At 33.7% G+C, this 22,499-nt stretch overlaps 2 protein-coding genes across 9 annotated transcripts; one reads left to right on the top strand and one right to left on the bottom strand.

The window, feature by feature from the left end:
• Positions 1-1,295: 1,295 nt before the first annotated feature.
• mrj (DnaJ heat shock protein family (Hsp40) member B6 mrj) lies at positions 1,296-14,864 on the top strand. Of its 7 annotated transcripts, none has more exons than XM_028314278.1 (7): positions 1,296-1,388; positions 4,790-4,882; positions 5,196-5,305; positions 6,360-6,497; positions 8,794-8,976; positions 9,888-10,167; positions 13,006-14,864. In XM_028314278.1, exons 2-7 carry the CDS (start codon positions 4,818-4,820, stop codon positions 13,103-13,105), a joined length of 876 nt encoding a protein of 291 aa, XP_028170079.1. In that variant the 5' UTR covers positions 1,296-1,388; positions 4,790-4,817; the 3' UTR covers positions 13,106-14,864. The 7 variants fall into 7 exon arrangements, with proteins under 7 accessions (XP_028170079.1, XP_028170084.1, XP_028170078.1 ...); XM_028314277.1 differs by lacking the exon at positions 1,296-1,388 and adding an exon at positions 1,412-1,916; XM_028314281.1 differs by lacking the exon at positions 1,296-1,388 and adding an exon at positions 1,413-1,916 and having other exon boundaries at positions 9,909-10,167.
• LOC114359779 (F-box only protein 21) lies at positions 14,608-21,891 on the bottom strand. Of its 2 annotated transcripts, XR_003656449.1 has the most exons (11): positions 21,471-21,891; positions 21,265-21,396; positions 20,639-20,785; positions 20,058-20,244; positions 19,636-19,836; positions 19,033-19,340; positions 18,731-18,869; positions 17,601-17,678; positions 17,254-17,473; positions 16,521-16,792; positions 14,608-16,440 (listed from the first exon to the last, which is right to left on the bottom strand). XR_003656449.1 is itself a non-coding variant. In XM_028314276.1 (10 exons), the coding sequence occupies exons 1-10, from the start codon at positions 21,707-21,709 to the stop codon at positions 16,614-16,616; spliced, it is 1,830 nt and encodes a 609-aa protein (XP_028170077.1). In that variant the 5' UTR covers positions 21,710-21,891; the 3' UTR covers positions 14,608-16,613. The 2 variants fall into 2 exon arrangements, 1 of the variants encoding a protein (XP_028170077.1); XM_028314276.1 differs by having other exon boundaries at positions 14,608-16,792.
• Between the last annotated feature and the right edge of the window lie 608 nt (positions 21,892-22,499).

Genomic DNA, 22,499 nt, shown 5'->3' with positions numbered 1-22,499 from the left:
CCAATGCCGAAAGGCAAAAAGCTTACAGAGAACGACTCAAAATGGATAAACATGATGGAACAAAAATAATTTTATTAAAATAGTATGAATGATTACTCCCTTATTTTATTTCTAACCCCTTAATATTACCCCGTATTTGGGTGCATACTTACAAATATTTCGAATTGAATAAATAAAGAGCATTCACAATATTTCGCCAATGTATAACAAGCCTTATGGCCTTACTATTTCGTTACTACCGTTTCGTTACGTACACTTTTTTTGAGAAATACTCTTATAGGCATAAATAATTAGACAATTTCGTCGTCTAAATAGTTAGTTGAGAAAATATTTCGATTAGTATAGTATTTAAAAATTATATCAAGATAAGTCCACACAGGTTTTCAAATTTCCACTTTAGCGTCAGTTTACAAGCTGAAATTTTTATAAAAATACTGTGAAAACGATATAACAAACATTTATATCTTATAGCATAGGTCCTTAGGCAAATAGTTAGTTGAGAAAATTCTTAGATTTAAGCATTTTACAATAAGAAATCACAAATTCAAAGAACGTGAAATACCCAAAAATCAAAGTGATTTTTACACCATTAATCTTCTTTAATTCAACATAAAAATAGCTTAATATAATAAAATAACATCTTCTGTGTGTATAGTGATAACTGCAGAGTGCGGACGTAGGGTCAAAATCAAATTCTTGAATAGTGTGTAAAAGCACAGAATAAGTAATAGTACAGGTAAAAGGCCCTTTTTAGGGTAGGTACATAAACACGTCCAAGTTTGCGCTACCACCACTTCATCGGGGCAAGGGGCAACACTGCTGAACAGCTAGCTAGTGATGAGAAGAAGTGGAGGAAGAATTTATGCATCACACAATATGTTGAAAAAAAAAACGAACTAAGTTTTTCAAATTCCCGCGCTCTTTTTACCTGCCTTATTAAAGTCACGACTTACGACACACTTGTATGAGCTGTCAAAACGCGGACTACATTGTGGGAAAAGGAAGGTTTATGTTTATCTAGAGAAATTACAACAGAATCGGTAAGAAATTGAGAACAGCACAACGGAAACGGCATTATTATTATAAAACTGTAGCTGCGTGCTTAGAAGACCAAGATCAACACTCAAAAAAACTCAACCTGTATAAAACGTAAAAAAGAGTGACGTTGTAGCGCCATCTAGACTTCTAAACCTAAAACTTGCGACCGGTTCGGTGTCCATTGCATAGTTTTTTTTTTTGGTGTTGTCTACATTTCAGCCAATGGTGAACAGGCAAGAGCTGTGACTCTAGCTAACTATTGGCTGTTATTGGTTAAATAACTGTCAAAAAATTATCGTCTTTTCTGATTATGGCTAAGGTGGCAGGTGTGTACATCGTCTGCGAAGTGGGTTCGTATTTTTTTTTAATTTTGCTCAGCAGCAGAGCAGTTGCCGTATGTCACATCGATGGTCGTTCGTCCGTGACCGTGCGTGCAGTGGTGGTGTGCAGTTTTATAGTTGGATCGCCTGTTGTACCTAGCTAGCACTAGGCGCGGTTACGAAAACGTTACAACATTGCTTTGTCTTGTCTTATCGTGCCTGCCTGCAGATGTTTTCTGGGACCGAAGCCATGTTTTATTGATTTTGAGTGCGAGAATTTTCCATAAACACAAGGCTTTGTCATCAATGAAGTGATCTGATTGTGTTCTAAATAAACTATCGAACAGTGTCATTGGACAGGATCAGTCATCCGTTTCATGCATGTTTCTCCAACGTAATAGTGTCATTTTGTGATCGTCGTTCAATACTGTGCACCCCCTGGATAAAACGAGTGTTGTCAGACGACTAGAAAATTTAGTAAAAAATATCTTCCTATTACCTGCCTGTCTTTGTCACCTCAATATCTGAAATCACCGGAAGAGCCAATGTTATTTTAAGGTTTGTACATCGTACCTAACCATTACAAGAACTGAGAAATAGAGCTTACACTAGGTAATTAAGACATTACGAAACAGGTGAGCCAGAAGTTTGCTATCAACTGTTGCAGAATGAAAAGATTTCGATGTTAACCCTTAACCACTGACGTACGTACGTGGTACGTCGGTCAAACGGTTTTTCGTTCAAAACTTCATTTTGTGCGGGAATTTTTGCGTGTCCTTTTTGGTAGTTTCCTAGTCGCCAGAGATGCGTGTGCGACGGGAGAAAATAGATGGGTAGCACGTCCCTAAGTTGGAGAGCTAGACCACCCGACGTATGTGGTACGTAACGTCAGTGTTAGTGTAACTTTTTCAACATCGCTTTTGTATGTTGGTCCATATATAAAATTAACTATTAGCAGTCTAATTTATTTACTTGGCCGTCTATATATAAAAAACCTTATTTACGCCAAAAATTATTACAAATGACGAAGAAATTAGCAAAAAATCCAGTGGATATTTTTTTTATATTAGTTGCGGTTTTCGAGGACAATCATCATGATTGTGAAGGAGCTTTAGTTCGTGGCTTTGGATATGACTTCTTCTGAAGATTGTATACCATATTTTCATATTTCCTAGCTAGTTTAAAGCACAGCAAACTGGTGACCAGGTCATCAAACAAAAAAAGACTATAGAAAATAGCCTTCCTAAATGAACTGTATTAAAAAGTGACTTAATTTGTGAATTATTGCAATTGTGATTTTTTCCTGATTAAAACTGTTATTAATCTTTAATATGGCCGAAATAGAAGTTCCTAGTGTTATCGAATAATTTTGTGTTGATTTTTTAAAAAATGCTTGTCTAACTTTTATTACATCTGGAAGATTTTACCAATATCATACTATTTTATTAATATTACTATGTTTTTTTTACTATCTATGTTTAATATAAACATATGCAAATAATTTAAATTAAAATTTCACCAAAGTTACACTCTATTGATACATCAGGAGGTCTTCAAAGTTACGTACGTATGCCGTACGTACGTCAGTGTTAGTGTAACAAAATGACACGTCAGTGGTTAAGGGTTAAAGTGGCGGGTTAGTAGGTAGTGGGCATTGTATTGTGTGTGTAGGTGTGAGGTAGGTTGAAGTTAAATGAAAAATTGGTAGAGCCTAAAGCATTACAAATAATCACCAAAGATCACAGAGTAAAACATTGAAATCAATAATTGTGTATAACCTAGTTAATGTTGTCTATCAGTACCTTGTCTGCCTATTGTTTATATTATTCATGGATGGGGCATCATAGCTTATGATACCAGAGGCAATCTATAATTTCATGTAGGTATTTCAATTTAAGTTAGCTGTTTTGTTTTTTTTATTGTGTAAGTTTGATAGATGTACCTATTAGTCACTATTTTTTTCACCCAATCATATCTGACTGCATTATTGTTTTGTTATTGGTGCATGATAACACAATGTTCTTAAAGTTAGTACAGAGATTGCATCTTATTCTACCTTCAGTAGAATCTTCCCAAGTGTACTGTCAAATTAAGTACCTAATTTATTTATTTATTAATTTATTGCACATCTATACTAATATTATAATGCTGAAGAGTTTGTTTGGTTGAACACGCTAATATCAGGAACTACTACTGGTCCAATTTTAAAAATTATTTTTGTGCTCGATAGCCCATTTATCGAGGAAAGCTTTCGGATATATAATATCACCTTATAGCCTTATCACCTTATATAATAGGACACTCCTAAATAAGGAGCAGTAAAGAAAAATCATTAAAATGTATATACAGTAGAACGCCGAATAACCGAATCGCCAATTATCCGAATCGGTCCTAAGCGTAATATAAAAAAATAAAAACAAGTAATTTTTGTTTTATTTTGTTGGAATTAGGATAAATTTCAACTGAGCGATTTTGTAGCAGTTCTACAATAACGCCAAGTAGAAGTATATCTGTTTGTTAAACTAATTAAAGTGTATTCTATGTGTGACAGTTGGTTTTTCGCTATTATCAGTCTATGTCCGATTATCCGAATTTTCGATTATCCGAATCGACCCCGGTCCCAATTAAGTCGGATAATCGGCGTTCTACTGTATTAGCTTTAGTTTTTATTCGTGGAATTTAAACTTAGCTTACTAAAAAGCATTTCCTTTTGGTTTAATTTATTTAATATTTAGAGTGCCACTGAATGTATGAGAAGTTGAAATGTATTAACATCTGATAAAGATCTAAGTCAAAAGTTATACTAAAGCTTGTTGATCATCCTGTATACATGTTTCTTAATTCAACCTATCACATTAGGTTTCATGTGTTTGCAGTCTTGGCAGTTTATGAAAAAAATTCATCATTTTAAAAAGAGGTGCATGTTAACCATTGATAATGAAGATAAAAAAAACAACAAAATGGTGGTTTGAATCAACAATTTATTTTGACAGCTTTCTAAGAAGTAACAATGCATCATTTGCTGCTTCTGAGCTTCTCTTAGCTGAATTAAATAAAATTATTAAGGTATTCCAATTTAAACTATGTTGAAGATTACATGTTTATACTTAGTATTTGCCAGTTACAATTAGAACTTCAATTTCATAGTGGTCTTTGAACATTTGCTAATTTATTGTAATTGTAAACTAGCTTTCTGCCTGGGGATTTCCCAGAATTTATTCGAATTTTTTTCACTGTATAGATTAGAACATTAATAATTGTCATGTAAAAATAGAACAATAATAATAATATACCTAGTTGTTGATTTATGACACAGTCAAGAGTTGCAATTTATCGATTTCAAGTCCAGTGGCTTAATGACAGCCACTGCTTTAGGTTTAGGCGTTTTTGCTATTGTTCATCACACCATTGTCATTTATCTGACGTTACAGGTCTCCATCCCCTTGAGGGCATCCCGCAATGGTAGACTACTACAGGATACTGGGCGTTACGAAGACTGCCACAGAAACAGAAATAAAGAAAGCGTAAGTATACAATAATATTTTAAGTCTAGACTCATCTGCACATTTTAAGCACAGGCTATAGTGTATTACCTCAAGTAGTGTGTCATATCTTAATTAGACATTCGGTGTCCCCTAATAACACCAACCTTTACAATACCCCTTGCCCTAAGAATGTAAAGCATTTAATTGGAAATATTTTCAATTAGTGTCAGATTATAGGTAGAGAATGTATTATAATATAGACTTGTGATAAAGACTTGTGATTAAAACATTATTGTGTCTTCTAGCTAAATGTTTACACAAATAATAAGGGTGATGTAATTTTTAATTTCAGGTACAGAAAACTTGCACTGAAGTGGCATCCTGACAAAAATCCTGATAATGCAGATGAAGCCAATAGAAGGTTTAAAGAAATATCAGAAGCTTATGAAGTTCTCTCTGATGGTATGTAATCATAATTATTTTTGTTTAACTATAGGTATTAGACTACTGTCTTCTCATATGATGTTGTGTATTTTTTTACATACTTTTAATACACACTGCCATTACGACAGAAACTAAGGTTTCCACTATTTCAAAAGATATACTTACATATTTATTTATTTGACAACTTATTATTAAGCCTATCTATTTTATCCCATTTCAAATAATGTACAATACAGCACTGTTTATTTTAGGTGACAAGTTTAGTCATAGATAGACTAACCGAATTCCAAATCTTTTCAGTCTTTTTGCCTAATAAGTAGGGTTCCCAACCCTCCCGGATTGCCCGGGAGACTCCGGAAATAATGGTTAACCTCCCGACCTCCCGGAGAGCAATATTTTCTCCGGTATTTCTAAAAATTTAATGCATCCATTGCTGCTCGTACTTGTTTATAAATTTTATCTTTAAAAGAACCAATCACATGGACCAGCATTACTAAACTCCAGGAATTATTAAATATTGATATAGATAGTGACAAATTGTACGATGAGGTTGGACTTTTGCGTGAGGTGCAACCACATCTTATTGAAGAAAATTGACTTCTTTACGAAATCGAAAGACAGAAATCCCTGTCCTGAATTTAAAAAAATGGTCACGTTTGTTCTTTCCATTCCTGTCTCCTGTCTCTATTAATGCTTCATTCGAGCGCGTATTCAGCGTGATGGAGCAACTATGGAGCAAGCCCCCCCCCCCCACAATTCTCCCGGGTTGGTCCTTTCAAGAGTTGGCAACCCTACTAATAAGTCATAATTAAAATATTTATACCTACTTCCTAAATAATATCGAAAGTATCTTATCAGGCTGTATCTGTATGAATTTTTTCTCTTAAATCTGTTTGGTTATTGTATTTGCCAGATATTAATATGTATTACTATTTTGAATTAATATTTTATAATTGAAACTGTTGATAATATTCTTATAAAAATTACACATAATGTAAGGGTTACTAATTTAAAAATGTAATCGATTCATGAATATGCTACATTATTTCAATATCGTTTTATTTTTGGGTAGAAACCAAGCGGAAATTATATGATGCAAGGGGATCCAGTCATCATGGGCACAGATATCAAAGCAAGAATGGAGTAAATGGGCACCGACACTTTAGCTTCAAGGGTTTTTTTGGAGAGACACCATTCCACCGCTTTTTTGGTAGCCTCAATAAACTACTGTGTTTTTATAACTATGAATATTATCATCATGGAGTAGTAATTTAACAATTATAATTAGATTCTTCATTCAATCAAGCGCTTGTAAATTGCTTAACTAGAGTTAGGCGAATTGTTTTAACATTGAGCAGTGTAGTCCATTGGTAACATCGTTTTGATACTCAATAAAAAACTCAAATTGTGTGATAATGAAATAATGCTACTTGTTATTACAACTTTGATTATAAAAATTGAAACTAGTAAACAAGTTCAAATGATGATTAAATGACGTTGGAAACGATAGCATAACACGGTCAAAACAAAACGTACATTAATTCTATGTACTGTAAGATAGTGTAATTCACCGTTATGTCTGTCGAAAAAGAACCATTCTTATATTTTTCTTTCAAAATTCACATGAGGCAAATATACTCAACCTAACAGGGACTTTTTGCGATCAATTTGAATTGAAAATGCACCCAGTTGCCTTTGAGATAGCGAATGGATATCTTGAACTTGGTTGGGTGGGCCTTATCACTCTAAAAGTGTTTATTAGCAATCTGGATCCACACTAAAGTCTATTGATGAATTTCCTGATTCTTAGCTATGATAAAAGTATTCAGGTATGTCATAAAATATATTGATGTCAAGGCTTTGCCTACTGAACAAAATAATGATAATATTCATATGAAGGTTTCAAATTAACTCTCATTAATTAATTATTTTTACTAACAAACGGGTGGAAAAATCAAAGCATGTAAATAATCTAAGCACCTGTACCTCTACACTTCTACTAAATGGACGCCTATTGTTTCCCCATAAATTACAAACTAACTAAATCCTAGCGTGGTGGCATTTTATTGCGTTGCGTGGTGAGCTTGTAAGCTAGCTTTAATTATAATATAAACATTTGGACTTTTGTTTAATATTTATACCTACTTTCCTTCAGTTTGTGTTTGCCTAATACATATTCGTCATGATTTTTATTTAATTGATACTTCTTAAGATAAGTTATTTTCATTAATCGATTCATGACATGACAGACATGATTATTCCTTATTTTTCATGTCTGTAAACTATTAGTAATTTTGCGTAAGCACACGTTGCGAGCGTGTACTGCTCTTCGCGCACCATTAAACTTTTAGACTCTACCTACACGATACAGAAATATTATTTTCTGTCTTACTTTTAACAGATACTAAAAAGTGGTGTAATTGATTTTATTCTTGTTGATTAACGAAGTGAAATGTGTTTAATATTATTTCATTTTCATGTGCATGCAGTCGTATTTAGCTGCAAGCCCTACTGTGACGTAAATCGCCATGAATCATATCATAGCACGTCCACGATGTTAGATGTGCAATAATATCCTTAGAATATTCATAAACGGGATGAACTGAAATATAGTAAATAACTCTAAATACATAATATTATGTAATCGATCTGATATCTCTTCACTTTGAAACTGCGGCGGTTAGTTTGTTATCCTTGTGTTACAAGTCTGGCTGAGAAAAAACTGATAAAAACATACATTATTTATTATATTCGTAAAAAATGGGTGTAAAAAGAGATACCTACTAGTTAATGCCGTTTCTAAATTTATTAAATGTATTATGTCCTGAAAGTCAGCTTGGAAAAATAACTGTTGTGTTTTCCTAAGCTAAAAGAAGTTTCTTCTAGAGATCGTCATGATCACACGTGCGTTTAACGCATGGAAATATTTGTTTATTAAGCTTTTATTTTTATATTCGACCTTAATTAAAACTCAACAGATTATCTGTTAATATTATTTGTTTATATAAATTGTGATGTTATTATTGTCGTCCATTGTTGTCGTGTAGGTCATTGTTTTGACAATATAAAAAGAGTAAAAAGTTTTTTAATTACAACAAAAAAACCTATGACCGGTTTAGTTTTTATTAATATGGCGGTAAAGGATAAAAAATATCAAGTAAGTTGTTTTGAAGAACGAATTATGAGCAATGAGGAAAAATAAATCAAAGGTGCCTTTTTATAGTACTTATAACTTCATCTTTGTTGTTAAGTAGGTTTATTTCTAAAGTCGTTTTTCAGTCCTTTAATTGTTTCACAATGGGCCCTACATAATCCACACCATCAATCTCTAGTTGCAATTTATATGGAAGTTTGTAAAAAAACGTATTTTGGTACTCCTTAGATAGAAGATGGATTTGCAAACAACTAACAGCCTTATTGCGTGGTGTTAAAAAGATAATTCGCACGTTTTTTTACTAAACATTTTTTTTTTCATACTGTTAATACTATATTTATTATTACTTCAGAACGGAAGCGGCGAATGTACGATCAATATGGAAAGGAGGGCTTGAATAACAGCAGAGGCCGTCGCTCAGCGGCCGATGATGACTACGAGTTCGGCTACGCGAGTTTCCCGTTCACATTCCGAGATCCGGAAGAAGTTTTTAGAGAATTCTTCGGCGGGTCTCCTTTCGGCGAACTTTTTGCTGGTACGTATATTAAATATGTTAAAAATAATTTATAGTTAAAAGTTAAAAGGAAAATTTTATAGACAAACACAGTTTCCACATTTCATTACAAATAAACAGTCTCCCGGAGACTTCGCCGGAGACTGTCTCCGGAAGATTATTCAAAACAGTACATATTAATGTTTCATTAGTTCGGTTTTTAATTAGCCTTCCTTTTTTTTTGTAATGAACTAAAATAGCAATGCTTAAATAATTTCTTTACGATGCGTAAAGTGATTCCCATTTATTCATCCGAACGCACGCAACATGCATGCCGTGATCTATTCAATATTTAGGTTTCGTTCAATATTAGGCTGGATCATAGCATACGATTCACTTAAAAACTTCGACATTACACAACATAATGGTCAGAGCAGTGTTGCCAACAGCTACCAAAGGCTCGTAGCTAGGAATTTAACAGAAAGTTGCTAGATTGAGTATTTTTTTCTCCCTAAAAAGTAGCTAGAAGTAGCTGAATTCCGAAGTAAATAAAATACTAAAGAAATAAAACACTGAAGTTAATAAATCAGCTATAAACTTTAATCAACTTAACTTTAATACTGTGACTACTTAATGAACAAAAAAAGAAGACAATATTTTGATTATCTACCGATTTAAGTGAGTCGAATCGTAATTGCTAATACTAATTTTGTTTGTCGGGTATGCCGCTACCATAGCTTTGTAAAAATATATCATAATCAATAGTTGCTAGAAAAAGTAGCTAAAAAGTTTAGCTACAAGTTAAAAAAAATTGTAGCTGCCTGACATCAATCAGTTGCTAAATCTAGCTATAAAGTAGCTAAGTTGGCAACACTGGGTCAGAGTCGCCAAGCTTGAACCAATTTCCGAGGCGGTTGTCACTTTCAAGTTTTAAATCATGTTAAAATATTCAGGTTTTCCCCTATCCCGTTCAGAAATCAACGGGCACGGCCACCACCGGCACGGGCGGCGCGCGCAGCACGCGGGCACGTCGCTGACGTCGTCGCTGTTCAGCCCCTTCGGCTTCGGCATGGGCGGGCTGGACGACATCTTCGCGCACGCCGCCTCCAACGGGAACACCTTCACGTCCTTCTCCACCTTCAACAGCTCGCTGGCCGGGCCCGGCAGCGCCAACATGCGGAGCACCACGACCACCACGCGCATTGTCAACGGGAAGAAGATTACTACCAAAAAGTAAGTGGTTTGTTGACGGACTTTCTTTCAGTGTTTCTAGCCAATGGACCATACACATAAAATAATAATACCTAAATAAACAAAATAAATATCCTTGGACATTTTTACACTGTGCCTCTAGTTCCAAACTAAGCAAAGCTTGTACTATGGGTACTAGACAACGGATATAAACATACTTAAATACTTTTTTTGTAAATAAATACATACGCGCATTGTCAACGGGAAGAAGATTACTACCAAAAAGTAAGTGGTTTGTTGACGGACTTTCAGTGTTTCTAGCCCCTGGGTCATACACATAAAATAATAATAAATAAATAAAATAAATATCCTTGGACATTTTTACACTGTGCCTCTAGTTCCAAACTAAGCAAAGCTTGTACTATGGGTACTAGACAACGGATATAAACATACTTAAATACTTTTTTTGTAAATAAAAATACATACGCGCATTGTCAACGGGAAGAAGATTACTACCAAAAAGTAAGTGGTTTGTTGACGGACTTTCTTTCAGTGTTTCTAGCCAATGGACCATACACATAAAATAATAATACCTAAATAAACAAAATAAATATCTTGGACATTTTTACACTGTGCCTCTAGTTCCAAACTAAGCAAAGCTTGTACTATGGGTACTAGACAACGGATATAAACATACTTAAATACTTTTTTGTAAATAAATACATACATATTATAACATAGAAAACGCCCGTTTCAATACAAACAAATATGTTTGTACTGAGCGGGAATCGAACCCGCGATCTCTTGGCATAGGAGTCCATTTCGAACCACTACACCAAACGCGACTTTAACGCCAAGATCGCGATATGTGTAGCCAAGTATTCGCGTATACTTCGGTGCTTTTTTGTATAGTCGTACTCGTTCCGTTGTCAAATCTGTTTCGTTGCGTTATTGTGATGTGTTTGGCCCAGGGTTACACACCTAACGATATTTAATGAATGCATTGCCGTCGTAGTCTGGCGCGGCATTCACTATTGTGGCCACCTTAGTGCTTGCACACGTTGACTCGCGGGCGCGGGCGCGGGCGCGGTGACGAAATATCAAACATATGTAGTGATTCCAAGTGTTCACGTACGAAACGCACGTGCGGTCTAACTAGCGGGCAAGCTAGCGACTGGCGCGCGCGGAGCGCTCGCGGTAATTTCAACGCGTGAAGATGTTTGTGTGTGTTCATGTCAAACTAGCGGCGGCGCGCGCGTTTCACTCACGACGTCAGGTAAGTTCAACCAGTTTGATCTTGTCGCTAGAAACGATAGCACGTTTTTATCATGTCGTTCAATACAGAAGAGTTTATTAGTGCTATTCAGGCTAGAACTCCTATTTGGCAAAGTAAACACAGTCATCATATGAACAGAAATGTTGTTTAGTTGATAACGATAATATTAATTAAATTAAATAATAAAGAGGAACCTTGTTTGAATTTGATTTTGATTGAAAATTATAAATTATTTACTAAGAAAATCTTTTTTTTAAACTCACCTTATAGTTACAATAGTCTTTCTTCGGGCTTTATACTTTTATGAAAATTTGTGTCTACTTTTGAAATATCACTCCTTATTGAATCCAGTATGTAATCAAAACAGTTGACACTCATCCTGGTATATCCAAAAAACCTTGAAGGATGTTCTCTCAAATTACGATATAAAGTATGAAATTCACCATACCGTTCTCTTTCTTTATTAATCTCGTGCACACCAATTCTAATTTTTAGCATCTCCCACTTTAGGTATGAATTTTCGGTTAAAAATAAAAGATCGTCGTCCATAATTCGACCTCTGACAATACGTCACAATCGCGCGAACGCCTGGTCGTCAATATGAACACGAGCTCGCGACGTTACCCGCGCCCGCGTCCGCGCCCGCGCCCGCGCGTGCCTACGTGAACAAGCACTTAGACATGCTCAAAATTAAAATTGACTTGACGTCACACTTGAGTCTGTTGAGATCGATTTTGATGATATCCGATGCCTTAATAAAATATAAAAAAAAACTCGGGAAATCGTGTCCAAGCACGGATCCACTATTATAGTAGGCACTCTGGTACTATGACGTTGTGACGTCATACATAGCTAAAATAAAATTTAGATAAGTGATTGCATTCCAATTCGGGGGTGGCTGTGGTGTGACCACAACGTATTTTAAGGATTGGATCTACACCTGATTGTCGCGGTAAAAGTTGCCAGAAGATTCATTTAGGCATTACGCTAAACTTACTTTCACCTTAAAATGAGGAGAATGTTAATCTGTTTTTTATTTGGCAAACCATTACGCGGCATGTTTGTTCAAGTCTTATGATTCATATAAAATGCTTTTCTATTTGGTAAACACATGGGCGACTGTCGTCGTATGACAGGGTCTACTAGTATTAGTCACCAAGCGTGGGCACCGAGCGTCGGTAATGTGGGCATTGATTGCTATTAGTTACCCATCAAGCATTGGTCTCAGCTGTGGTCAGGGGTTTAGTAATTAGATGTTTGTGTACGGTTGCCATCATTGCTTGCTTTGGCAAGTTGATACATAGATATAGGGCATTGAATAAACTACTCACCATCCTTGATGTCGAAACGGATATTAATATAAATTCTATATTTCTAAGAATTTCAACTTATCGAAGATTTGCATCAGCAAATTGAGATTTTTGGATACACTTCATTTAAAATTAAATATCTACGGCGCGAACTATGGGTAACCTTATGAAACTATTCTATTACAACCTGCGTGTTTGAGCGTTAATCGGCATCAAGGATTGTGTAAAACTTGTAATATTTGATTTTACAATTAATTTAACAATGGATTAATTGTGATTTGTTTTTATTTTCAGAGTCACGGAAAACGGTCGTGAGACTGTGATGTCTTACGAAAATGGGGTCCTTAAATCAAAGACTGTCAATGGAGTAGCCCAGTCACTAACATACAGTTAGACAGCTAAATTAATTTAAAAAAAACCTTCTTAATATAACCAAACGTGATCCAAATGTCAACTGTACTCAATGAAAGCGAGTTAAAGTTCCAACTTTATTAATAGTTTTGCTTATTTTTAACATGTTTCAAAATCTGTAAATTTTTAGTGATTGAAACATTGAAACACTTATGTAGTAATGGTAAGGTCGCTTTTTAACTTTGAGTGAGTTTTAGAGTAGGTAAACTGCTCAATCAAATAAATCTCCCTCTATATGAATTTTTGTGTTCTACTTGTCGTCGCTCGCATCTTTGATCTCGAACTCTGCGGACGAGTTATGTAGGTACATATTTTAACTATACCTATTAACAATTTTAATGACGTGTAATGCGATGATTAATTAATTATTATTATTACTTTGCTGCCAATTATTTTGTTTAGCAGAATAGTGTTAAAAGTGTTTAGGTGATGACTAGCTTTATTCTAGAAACGTTTTTAATTCACAAAAAAGTTTACTTTAAGACCAACAATGAGATGGAAAATCAAGTGTTCTCTTTTTAATATAAATTAAAATACACTCTGTTAATAATATTTTAAAAACATACGGAGCAAGCATTTTTTAAACAAGTTTTATAGTAATATTCTTCAATAAGGTTTACGGATTTTGAATTCAAATTATTTCTTACTGAACTGCCACTTTCGAAGATTCTATTGTTCAAAAATACAGAATCTGATGATTCTTATAGATTAAAAAAAAGTGAGTTCAGTTGATTCATACCTACGCAGCTACGTCTCCAGAATATTGCTAGTTACACACACTGTATATTTAGTCATAATTGTAATCACATTTATTTTTTATATCAGTGTTGGAACGACTAAGATAACAAGTTATCCTTCATCATGAATGTTTCAAAAACAGGTGATAGGGTACCTACCAACAATTATTAGAAGTATTAATTATTTTCAAAAGTTATTTAATTGTCACGTTTCAAATAGAGTGATGTTCTAATAAATTATTTTGATAGATCATTTACAGATCTTTAATGTTCATTTCTTAGTTAAACATTAACAAAATCCGTAAGTTTATTAGAATGTATCATGGCGTCTCATGCATTTTCACTTTTCAGACTTTAGTGTCGCACCTTTTGTTTTCTTTCTGATGGGACTTTTCTAACTTACTGTACTTATTTTCATGCCATGAAAGTAAACATGACTTACTAGTAATTTAGTCCTTACCACAGCATTTTAAGTAGCAACATAATTGTATAAAAATAATCCTTTTTTACAATGTAGGAAAATATTTATAGCCAACACAAATCATTCCCATAACAATGAAATAAAAATAGTTTTGCTTGTCGGCTTACGCAGTAATGAAGCTTTATTTTTGTTTGCACTGGTATTTTTAAATGACAAATCATTCCTTGCTTTATCACTTGGTAAATAATGACAATATCCACTTTCGCCATACACGCTAAAATATTTTGTGATTTATATTTAATAAAAGAATTTCTAGTTATGTATTGATTTTGTTTTGATTTAGGTAAAACCAATTACCTCAGAAATTTTGCTAACGAGGTCATACTGGTATAGGGGTTACCTTAATCTTGATAAATGTATATGCAAACCTATCTATTTTTGTCATTATAATTTTTTGTGTACTTAACATTTTTTTTCTATAAAAATAATCACTAGAGGTAACTGATACTTAAGTATCTCTAGTATTGAAGGCCGATCATTAGAAGTGCCATTGCGATAAAAATGATGACTATGGAAGAAACTTAATGTGTAAATGATTGACCTATAAAAACTTGTTTCTAAAATTGTCAGCAACCACTGAGCACAGCAAAAAAATAAACAAATTGAATGATTTTATAGTGTTTTATTTTTAATATCCAAGTATCTTACACAGTTACAGATACAATACTCAGGCCGAATTTCCCAAACCAGCGGTCCATAAGTGGACCGTTGGGTTAGGACTTAAGAATAAATTATATCACATCTATCACATGGAAGGAAACATTAATTCCTATTACACATACATACATATTCCCCGTACTTAGGTACATTTAATCCTATGAAATAAAAGTTCGGTACATTATAAAAGTGAAACAAGTATCTGGAAAACATAGGTATAAATGTATTGAAAAATGGTACGGATATTATTATAATCGTCAAGAATATAGATATATAGGGTTCGAAAGGATAATTATCACTATAATTATCGTGATAATAACAGATGAATACCAGTTGAGAATAACAAAAAATGCGCTCGTGAAAATACCCTGTGGGTCTAGACAAAGTGCAAATTATAATCGCAAACCAGTCGAAAAGTGGTCGAAAAGCCCCTTTTTTGTATGGAGTTTTGACGGATTCGATCAAAAAGTGCGTTTTGTCTAAGGGGGCAGTATTCGAAGTTTTCGAACGTGTCGCACATGCGTCTAGTGATGAGCGTTAATTAGGTACCATAGATAAGTTATAAAACTTATCTATTTAGCTCCACAATGATCACTAGCAAAATATTTATCTATTTTCCAAGCTTTACGCGACTAGCGATGGATAACTTGACAACAATCGGCAACCAAAAACATAAAGCAAAATTCGCAATCATAATTTCTTATGAAACAATATGACAAATGTATCATTCATACCTAATAAAAATTCAATGGTCTAAAATAAAAAATAAAGTATCATATACTGTTGATAATTATCATGAAGCGTAATTATCTTGATAATTTCGAACCCTGGATAGTTATATGTATTTTACGTAATTTTGATACAAAATAGTGCCTCACTACAAATTATGAGCAGTTGAATATTACATACAATTAATTGTGATAAATATTTCCCACAATCCTATAAACAGCATACTATGGTTTTTTATTTGTCTAAGAACATAGATGGACAGGTCAATATAGTTACCTGCTACACAATATTAATTTATTGTTTTTAAAATACGACTATCAATAAGTACAGCAAATGTGTAACCATTACGGAATCTACATACCTACACGAAATGTGTAACATGTCTAAACAAGTAGGCAAGCTGAGATTGTGTAAGATAATCACTGGGGAAAAACCATTACTAATAAATAAAATTAAAGTGAAAACGATAAGTACATCATAAATTAGTTAATTTTCAAGATTAAACTTATCTTTTATGAATAAAATTCTGGAAGTACATATTTTTGCGGATAAATGCGTCTAAAACAATTATAATTATTGATTATGACTGAATATTATAAGTTATTTTACGAAAGAAAACATCAACACTACGTTTTTCTGTACGATGTGCGTAGGTACCTACTGTGGTAGGTATAAGTTTTACATAACTACTGCATAATGAGTTAAATTTTGGATCTTCTTTTTTTTTTTTCGTGTCGACAACAAACCTACAGTGTCAGCCCAAAACTCCGCCACAAGAGTGGCAAATTTTGGATAAATAAATATTTATCTCACAGTAATACAATCAATCACTATTTTGCATAAATATCAATGACGGAAAATAGTACATGAAAAAATTACAGCGATATTTATTGCCTATAATAAGAACGATTGCGGTACAGAGCTGCGATTGGTGCTTCATCAGGATATTCAGCCTTCTTTTCGTCATTTGGCACGTAACAGAAGCCGTCAAAGTGAGAGAACTCTCGTGCAACGGCATCTTCCAAGTGGTATAGTCGGGTAGGATGTATTATTTCAACAAGGTTTTCTGTAAAGTTTGACACAACCATAACTAACGTGCAGTATTAGTATATTAATATTATTTTAATAAGCATGGTAATAGGTTAATTTATTATTTAGTGTGTTTGGGAATTTACGCGAAATGCATATGACAAAGCGTTTATGAATTGAGGGCGGCCCCTGCACACAATATTATTCAATTAAGCACCCTTTAAGTAGCGGCGAAAATTAGCGAATGTATGCGTAATTTTAGTGGGGGGAAAATGGCATTTTTAGTAAAGCGTAAGTAATGTCATGCTGAATAGTCAAGCAGGCGTCCAAGTAGTTATCTGTTGACTGAAAACTTAGTCTTGAGACAAGCATGTTTCGAATCATGAAGTCGTCATTAAAGAAGTCATCAAGTAATTATGCATTTTACAAGTACTGTTTAATATGAGATGTAGGTAAATAAATGGTGTGATAAAATAAAAAAAAATAATTTTTAAGTACCTTGAGCAACATATCGGGCGGACTGGTCCGCTGCCACAAGATAGTAGAATGGTTGGTCCTTACTGTATTCCAAATTTAATTCAGATTCTGTGCGTTTGGCCAACTTCGGATTGCATCTCAAGTCCCAGTCTCGAATGATGCCCACATATTCTAATTTCTTATGATAACAAATCATTCCCACTGCGTATTTTACGTTACTGGCGTGACCTTTTGCCACCACCTAAAAAGAAAAAAAAACTAATAATAAAGCTACTTTTATACTAGAATATACGAAGCATGCACTAAAAGTCTGTTAAAATAATTTTTAAATAAAAGGATTACAACAAACAAGTATTGACATAATTTACCTCTTTGGTATAGAAAGGTTCAAGAGGCGGGTCTAAGTAAGCTATCGTTTTGATGAGTTCCATGTGTGAATAATCCAGCTGAAATGAACAAACAGAAACATTAGGAACATGAATAATAAAGAATTTTAATTAATTCTATCATCTGCAAAAAATCAGACTGTCTCTGGAAATCAATTAGAAATACCTATTTCCAATCACTGAAATAGTATGATTGGAGCATCACATGTAGCAGGTATGTACGAACAATCTTCGCGTCAAAGTTCATCAAAAAACTACATCTCATGACGCTATAATTAGTCTTATTATTTATAACTAGCGGCCGCCCGCGACTTCGTACGCGTGGATCCCGTTTTACCCCCTTCATCTATCTTACGCGGTTTAGATTTTTTCATACAAATGTTTTTTCCCGCTAACTCCCGTTCCCGTGGGAATTTTGCAATATCCTGTTGTAACTAAGCTTTGAGTTTACTAAGGTACCTGCATGCCAAATTTCAAGCGTCTAACTTAAACAGTTTAGAATTTTCATACAAATGTTTTTTCCCGCTAACTCCCGTTCCCGTGGGAATATTGTAATATCCTGTTGTAACTAAGCTTTAAGTTTACTAAGGTACCTGCATGCCAAATTTCAAGCGTCTAACTTAAGCAGTTTAGATTTTTCATACAAAAGGATTTTCCCGCTAATTCCCGTGCCCGTGGGAATTCCTAAGTATCCTATAACCTGCCCAGGAGTACGAAGAATAATTGTACCAAGTTTCGTTAAAATCCGTCAAGTAGTTTTTGTTTCTATAAGGAACATACAGACAGACAGACAAAAATTTTACTGATTGCATTTTTGGCATCAGTATCGATCACTAATCACCCCCTGATAGTTATTTTGAAAATATATTTCATGTACAGAATTGACCTCTCTACAGATTTATTATAAGTATAGATAAATCACAAACTTGACTTGAGTTTTCGTAAAAAAATATTATGCCATCAGACTTAGTAGGATTCTTTTAAATTAGACGTTTTGAGGACGACTAACATCTAGTTCAAATAGTATTTTGAATGAGCCACATTATGTAAATAATTATGTTGGATATAGTACTTCACTCGATACTATAATGATTTGTTGTTATAAAACTTACGTAAGTAATATCAAGCGGCGTCTCCAAAGCATGATCATCCATATAATCGAAGAGGTAAGGAAGAAAGTTTCTGTAACGGTTTATTTGGTTGTTGCTGTTTCCCACAAAGTCTAACAGGAACACAGCATTTTGTGTATTCCTGTAAATATAATTTACGTGTATAATTTTTTTGAAAATTGTAATTTGTCATGTGTTTTATAAAATAAATAATTGCTTAAAATAAGAAGTCATGACATTGGCTTTCAGAGGTTTAAGACGACTTTGAGACTGAATAGTATGTGAAATAGTATACAAAATGTTACCAGTTTTTGATAGCTCCCATGGTGACTTGGAATGCCGTGTATATGTATTTCAGCAATGAATCCGGGCAGTACTTATTCAGTTTGCTGGTTTGAGTGCCAGAGAAGGGGCAACGTCGCTTCGGTTTCATATCCCCCGTGTCCAAGTCAATGGTGTAGACGAGCGGGCGCGTCACGTCTGTGGTGTCCACCCACTCTAAGAACAAGTGGTATGGGAACGAGATCAACTCGCTGTGCACACCGAAACGCTTCGCCACGGATTGATATATAATACCAACAATAATTAGGTCGGAACACCTTAGCTTCAAAACCTGTAATTAAATAACAGATCCGTTTAAATAGGGGAAAGTAGGAAGTTGCTGATTTTTCTACAATATTCAGTTCAGTAGCACAATTCCTTTAATACAATAGCTTTGCCCATTATTATTTTTTACTTTAAACTTTGTATATATTTAATTACTAGAAAAAAATCGTCAAAAACAGCTCGTCTTAAGTGGGGTCTGTTTTCGTTACAAAATATTATGAAGGTTAATTAATTATTGTGGTTCACTAAAAGTCGCAAAAATGTTTGTATGGAAAAATTAAATTTCTGGAAGATAACTTCACCTTCACAATGTTTAGGGTGTCCAAGCTAGTGGTATTTGTTATAGCCATGTGCGGTATCTGGTAAATCGCCATAGCAATAGCTTTGAATACTATTTTCTCATCAACTAATTGTTGAGAGCAACACTCTTCAATAGTTTTGGTTGCCAGTTCAGGTTTTTGTCTGTTAATTATAACTTTGACTTTATCAGCCAAATCACTTAACTGTAAAAATATAAAAATACACATTAAAGGAATTTTAAAATTGTTCTTAACACTAATATTTTTTATTGTTATAAAAAATTATATTATTAACAGGTTACTTAGTTGTTTTATATGTTTCAGATGTCAGCACATCACCTTAGCTAGAATACTAGATGAATTTGCTGTGTCTGCCTATATTATAAGGTACAATTTTAAAAGCTGTAAATTAATAATACACTTACACTCTTTTCCATTTCTGTATCTGAATACAGGTTTACAGTATCTATCCACTGTAGGAAGAAATTTACAACAATTTCCGGAAGCAGCTCATTTCTCTTGTGTGCTCTTACCCATTTTAAGGCAAGGAATGCATGGATCAAGTAGCGCAGAACCACCTTTGCATAGTACATTTCGGTCATGGTAAAAGGTCTAAAAAATATTAATAAATTTTATTTGTAGGATGACAATTTCTAGTGCAGTGGGACAATTAAAAAAATAAAACAGCTGAATTAGGCTTATAAATATAATCTAATATTGTAATATTGCAGTTGCCTTGAGCTTACTTGATAGTAAAAAAAACCTTCTAATAAACAAGCTTTTAGTCCATAATTATATGAGTCCATATACAGACAAAACTAAAAAGCCCAGACAAGATATAGGTGCTGTAAGTGTAAGTCATTGAGGAGTTGAACTCTAGACAGAGGCGGCTATGCTACCAACACCAGGTCCATCTCAATGTAACATTGCATTGTTAGGTTTATGCATGAGTCTCAAATTTCAAACTATTGAAGCAAGTAAAAGTTTGTAAAAAATAAACACTTACTTTTTAGGACACTTCTTTTCAATTTGCGCATTTCCTTTTGCAATTAAATCTTGCAATATAAAAATCACATAATAATATGACATATTGTCACTTAATGCAATATTGAAAAATGGACCTACGTCTTCTAGCGTGACATCATTACATTTCCTGAAAACATAGTTGGCATTTAATTAAAAATAGCTATTTTATTGATTAATCGATTAAGCAATAAGGATTGTTACTACATCTCAAATGCAATAACTTTTCCCAAAGGACCGAAGTTCAAATATTCAATAAAAAACTTATTCATACAACTAGAAGTTCATCAGTGATCAGTGCTCTAATATGGGGAGAATTTTTTTTGAGAATTTGTTTTTGCAGGGCAAATACTTTCCCTTTACTTTGAGTAGTAATATCAACCCTTTATGTTTGACTAACTAAAAAAGCACCTCATAACAAAAACTTTTTATACTGACAGTAGTATTATTAATTCCAAGTTTGTGAATGCAATTTACACTTAAGAAACGCCTTTTGGGAATGTTTTGTAGTCTAATTTACTAAACATACATAATATAATACCGTGCTTTAATTAGAAAAGCTAGGAGTGAACAAATATTCTTGGAATAAAATACTGATGTTTTACTTACCAATAAAATTTAGGTGACATGGCTAAAATTTCAGCATAAATAAGTTTCTTGACTTTGTGAAATCCTTTGACCATACTCAGCCACTCACCATTACAATGTTTGTATACTGTATCATACATTACAGGTGGTAATCTACAAAATTAACAGATGTAATGATTATGGCATACAAAACAAACTTTTTAACAAAATTATTATCATAAACTTACATAGACTTGATTTTTTTTCTCCAAAGGATTTCATTGTCTTCAATCAATTCCCAAAAACGCTTACATGTAGCTCCAAATGAAACAATATCAGGACAATCAGAATAGAGCAATATTTTGTATACAATTTCATTTGGCAAGGACTGTATTTGAGTGTCCGGAGGTTGAGTTACTTCTTCCATTGTGGGCACGGGTAAACATTGGGAACTCATTTTACGAAAATATTTCTTTATTCGCTTCATTCGCTCGCACACTTCACAGCATTCTACAAATACTACAAAATACACACTAATTTTACAACTGTTGATATGTGTAAGACTTATTTAGTTGCCGAAGCTTTTGGCAGTTGGGAAATTGAATCAATATTGTAATTTAAAGAATTAAATTAAAAATTAATTGCTCGATTGATAGCAGAGGCGTTCGAAACTTTATCAATAAATATCACAGATTAGAGAGTATAAATATGACATTAATGACATTTTAGGGATGTGAACTTAAACTCGATTATCGGAACTTTATACTACATAATCGAATCCATGGAGGGTTGATGATCGGAAATAGAAATTATTATTTTAAATGGCTCTAATAATGGTATCTGCTGTTATTTTGTAGTCTAAATTTATTATTTGGTACTAAATAAACATTTTTCTTTCTTTCTTCCAGCGAAGTGATCAAACTTATGTTTGTTTATTTATACATAAATAAACACTTCAATGGAATTTGAGCGCACATCAAGTGTTAAGCGGATTGTCGTGTGACAACTCGATTTGGATCTGATGGAGTATGGATGGATTCTTTAAAACCTTAAGAATACTTTGTCTCTACGGAATCCAAAAAACAATAGAATTAAAAGAAAACACCTTAGATGTTATATTGTTGACATTGCCCTCACAGGTTTGATTGTCATCAAACGAAAGAGGAAGATAATACTTACTATTTCCCCGGGACGTAGTTCTACTACACATCGCGATAACCCAAAGATTCAGGCTATCGTTACGTGTGTAGCCAAGTATTCGAGTATTCGAGACTGGA

The sequence above is a fragment of the Ostrinia furnacalis genome, unplaced genomic scaffold, assembly GCF_004193835.3.
Source record: "Ostrinia furnacalis isolate ACB-3 unplaced genomic scaffold, ASM419383v2 OfSCF4657, whole genome shotgun sequence".
NCBI classification, from domain to species: Eukaryota; Metazoa; Arthropoda; class Insecta; order Lepidoptera; family Crambidae; genus Ostrinia; species Ostrinia furnacalis.
The sequence above is the reverse complement of the archived record's forward strand: the minus strand, read 5'-3'. Positions and strand labels throughout refer to the sequence as shown.

Bases quoted from the DNA above. Each gene is read 5' to 3' on its own strand.
- mrj (XM_028314278.1), top strand. From the start codon at position 4,818: ATGGTAGACTACTACAGGATACTGGGCGTTACGAAGACTGCCACAGAA. The intron at 5,306-6,359 runs GTATGTAATCAT...ATTTTTGGGTAG, and splicing joins TTATGAAGTTCTCTCTGATG to AAACCAAGCGGAAATTATAT. The intron at 10,168-13,005 runs GTAAGTGGTTTG...TTTTATTTTCAG, and splicing joins AAGAAGATTACTACCAAAAA to AGTCACGGAAAACGGTCGTG.
- LOC114359779 (XM_028314276.1), bottom strand. From the start codon at position 21,709: ATGAAGCGAATAAAGAAATATTTTCGTAAAATGAGTTCCCAATGTTTA. The intron at 19,837-20,057 runs GTAAGTGTATTA...ATATTTTTACAG, and splicing joins ATACAGAAATGGAAAAGAGT to TTAAGTGATTTGGCTGATAA. The intron at 18,870-19,032 runs GTAACATTTTGT...TTATATTTACAG, and splicing joins ATGGGAGCTATCAAAAACTG to GAATACACAAAATGCTGTGT.